This window comes from Uranotaenia lowii, chromosome 3 (genome assembly GCF_029784155.1).
Source record: "Uranotaenia lowii strain MFRU-FL chromosome 3, ASM2978415v1, whole genome shotgun sequence".
Lineage (NCBI taxonomy): Eukaryota > Metazoa > Arthropoda > Insecta > Diptera > Culicidae > Uranotaenia > Uranotaenia lowii.
This window is the reverse complement of record NC_073693.1, coordinates 179,730,217-179,731,762: the sequence shown is the minus strand read 5'-3', so window position 1 is coordinate 179,731,762 and position 1,546 is coordinate 179,730,217. Positions and strand designations below refer to the sequence as shown.

General features: G+C 35.1%; 1 protein-coding gene across 1 annotated transcript; it reads right to left on the bottom strand.

Annotated features, from left to right (window-relative positions):
* Positions 1-310: 310 nt before the first annotated feature.
* On the bottom strand, positions 311-673 carry LOC129752887 (sperm protamine P1-like). The gene has a single exon (XM_055748674.1). The coding sequence runs from the start codon at positions 671-673 to the stop codon at positions 311-313; it is 363 nt and encodes a 120-aa protein (XP_055604649.1).
* Between the last annotated feature and the right edge of the window lie 873 nt (positions 674-1,546).

Genomic DNA, 1,546 nt, shown 5'->3' with positions numbered 1-1,546 from the left:
ACTTAGGGGAAGATTTTCTCTGTGGGAGTGAAAAAAAATTAGAAAGGTCAGGTAACAAATACCTACTGTGTTTGTGTGTGGTGTTTTTTTAGAATTAGTTTATCGTTAAAATTTTTGGATTTGATCATGGAAAATTCGATTACTGGAATATGAATGAAAGATATATTTTTCATCGTGATTATCTGTTGAAATGGACTAAAATGCTGTAGTTATCTAAAACTTGAAAATTGCGCCTTAAAGTATGCAATGATAAGATTCGTTTTTTTAAAGTATTTATTGCATTACAGGAAATGAAAAAAAGTCGGTTCACTTAATTCTCTTCCGAGCTTCCACTAGACTTGTTGCCCTTGCCTCCCTTGTTACCTTTTCCCTTTCCTTGGCCCTTTTCTTGACCCTTTCCTTGACCTTTGCCCTTGCCGCCTCGTTTTTCCTTGTCTTGTCCCTTGCCATGTCCCTTGCCGTGGCCTCTTCCTTTGCCCTGGCCTTTGCCATTGCCTCGTACTGGTTCCTCAACAGCGATGTCCTCCGAACCTTCAGCTGGGTTGTTTTGACCACGAATAGCGATATCTTCGGGAATTGGATCAACTGCAGTTTCTTGAGCGTCCACTGACTGCTGGAAAACAGCCAGCATGGCTAAGGCGGCAACCAGGAAAAAGATGAAGGTCGTCTTCATTTTGCAGTTGTTGGTTCTCGGTTGAAACTGAATGATTTGGTTCCATAATGTTAGCGTTTATATAGTTGAAGCTGATGAGGTTAATCGCATTTTGATTAGCCTTAACAAATTAGTCTGGCTCTTGTCTGAATTCCAAAAAATAAAATCCGACCTCTAATGATATAAAATTATCCTATTTACTCTTATTATGGCATTTGTTCAATCATCGTTTAAATCCTAGGTTAAAAGGTCTCTAATAAATTATAATAATAATCGTTTAAATCCGTTAAAAAATTATCCGACGGAAATTCAAAAAAATACTTCTCATCGCAAAGCAAGAGTGAAAACAATATCGGATTCTTCGTTATTTTCGATCGATAGAACGTATCTAACCGCGTCTTTAGCCTCGAAAATTCGTTATTAAGGAGCAGATTGATTCATTTCTTTGTTAACTGATTCATAAATGTTTTACATTTATTTATTTTTTCATTATTTCTGTATAACCGGCTCATCTGTATCCTACAGATATGAGAATTGCTCGATTGTTACAGTGAAATTTTTGCACAAATAAAAAAAAATAGAGGAAGTTGAGGATATTTTGCCGTTTCTATTCATTCTAGTGCAAAAAAAATCGACACAATCAGCTTGAGGATGCAGAAATGATTAATCATAAGTAAATAATTGTTAGATTATACTTTGTTTGACTGCATTTCTATGAAAAAATTCTTAAGTTTAGGGTAAAAGAGGCTAAATGAGCCACTTGTTGTAGTAAAAACAAAATCTGGAGTACACCAATCAATTCAGCCGACATTTTTACATAAATAAAAACGGTTTATATGACTTTTTTTTTAAAGGTAAAACGCTACAAACGGAATTTTACTTTTACACCCAGAA

What these genes read in the sequence shown, in the direction of transcription:
- LOC129752887 (XM_055748674.1), bottom strand. Translation starts at nt 673, where the DNA reads ATGAAGACGACCTTCATCTTTTTCCTGGTTGCCGCCTTAGCCATGCTG.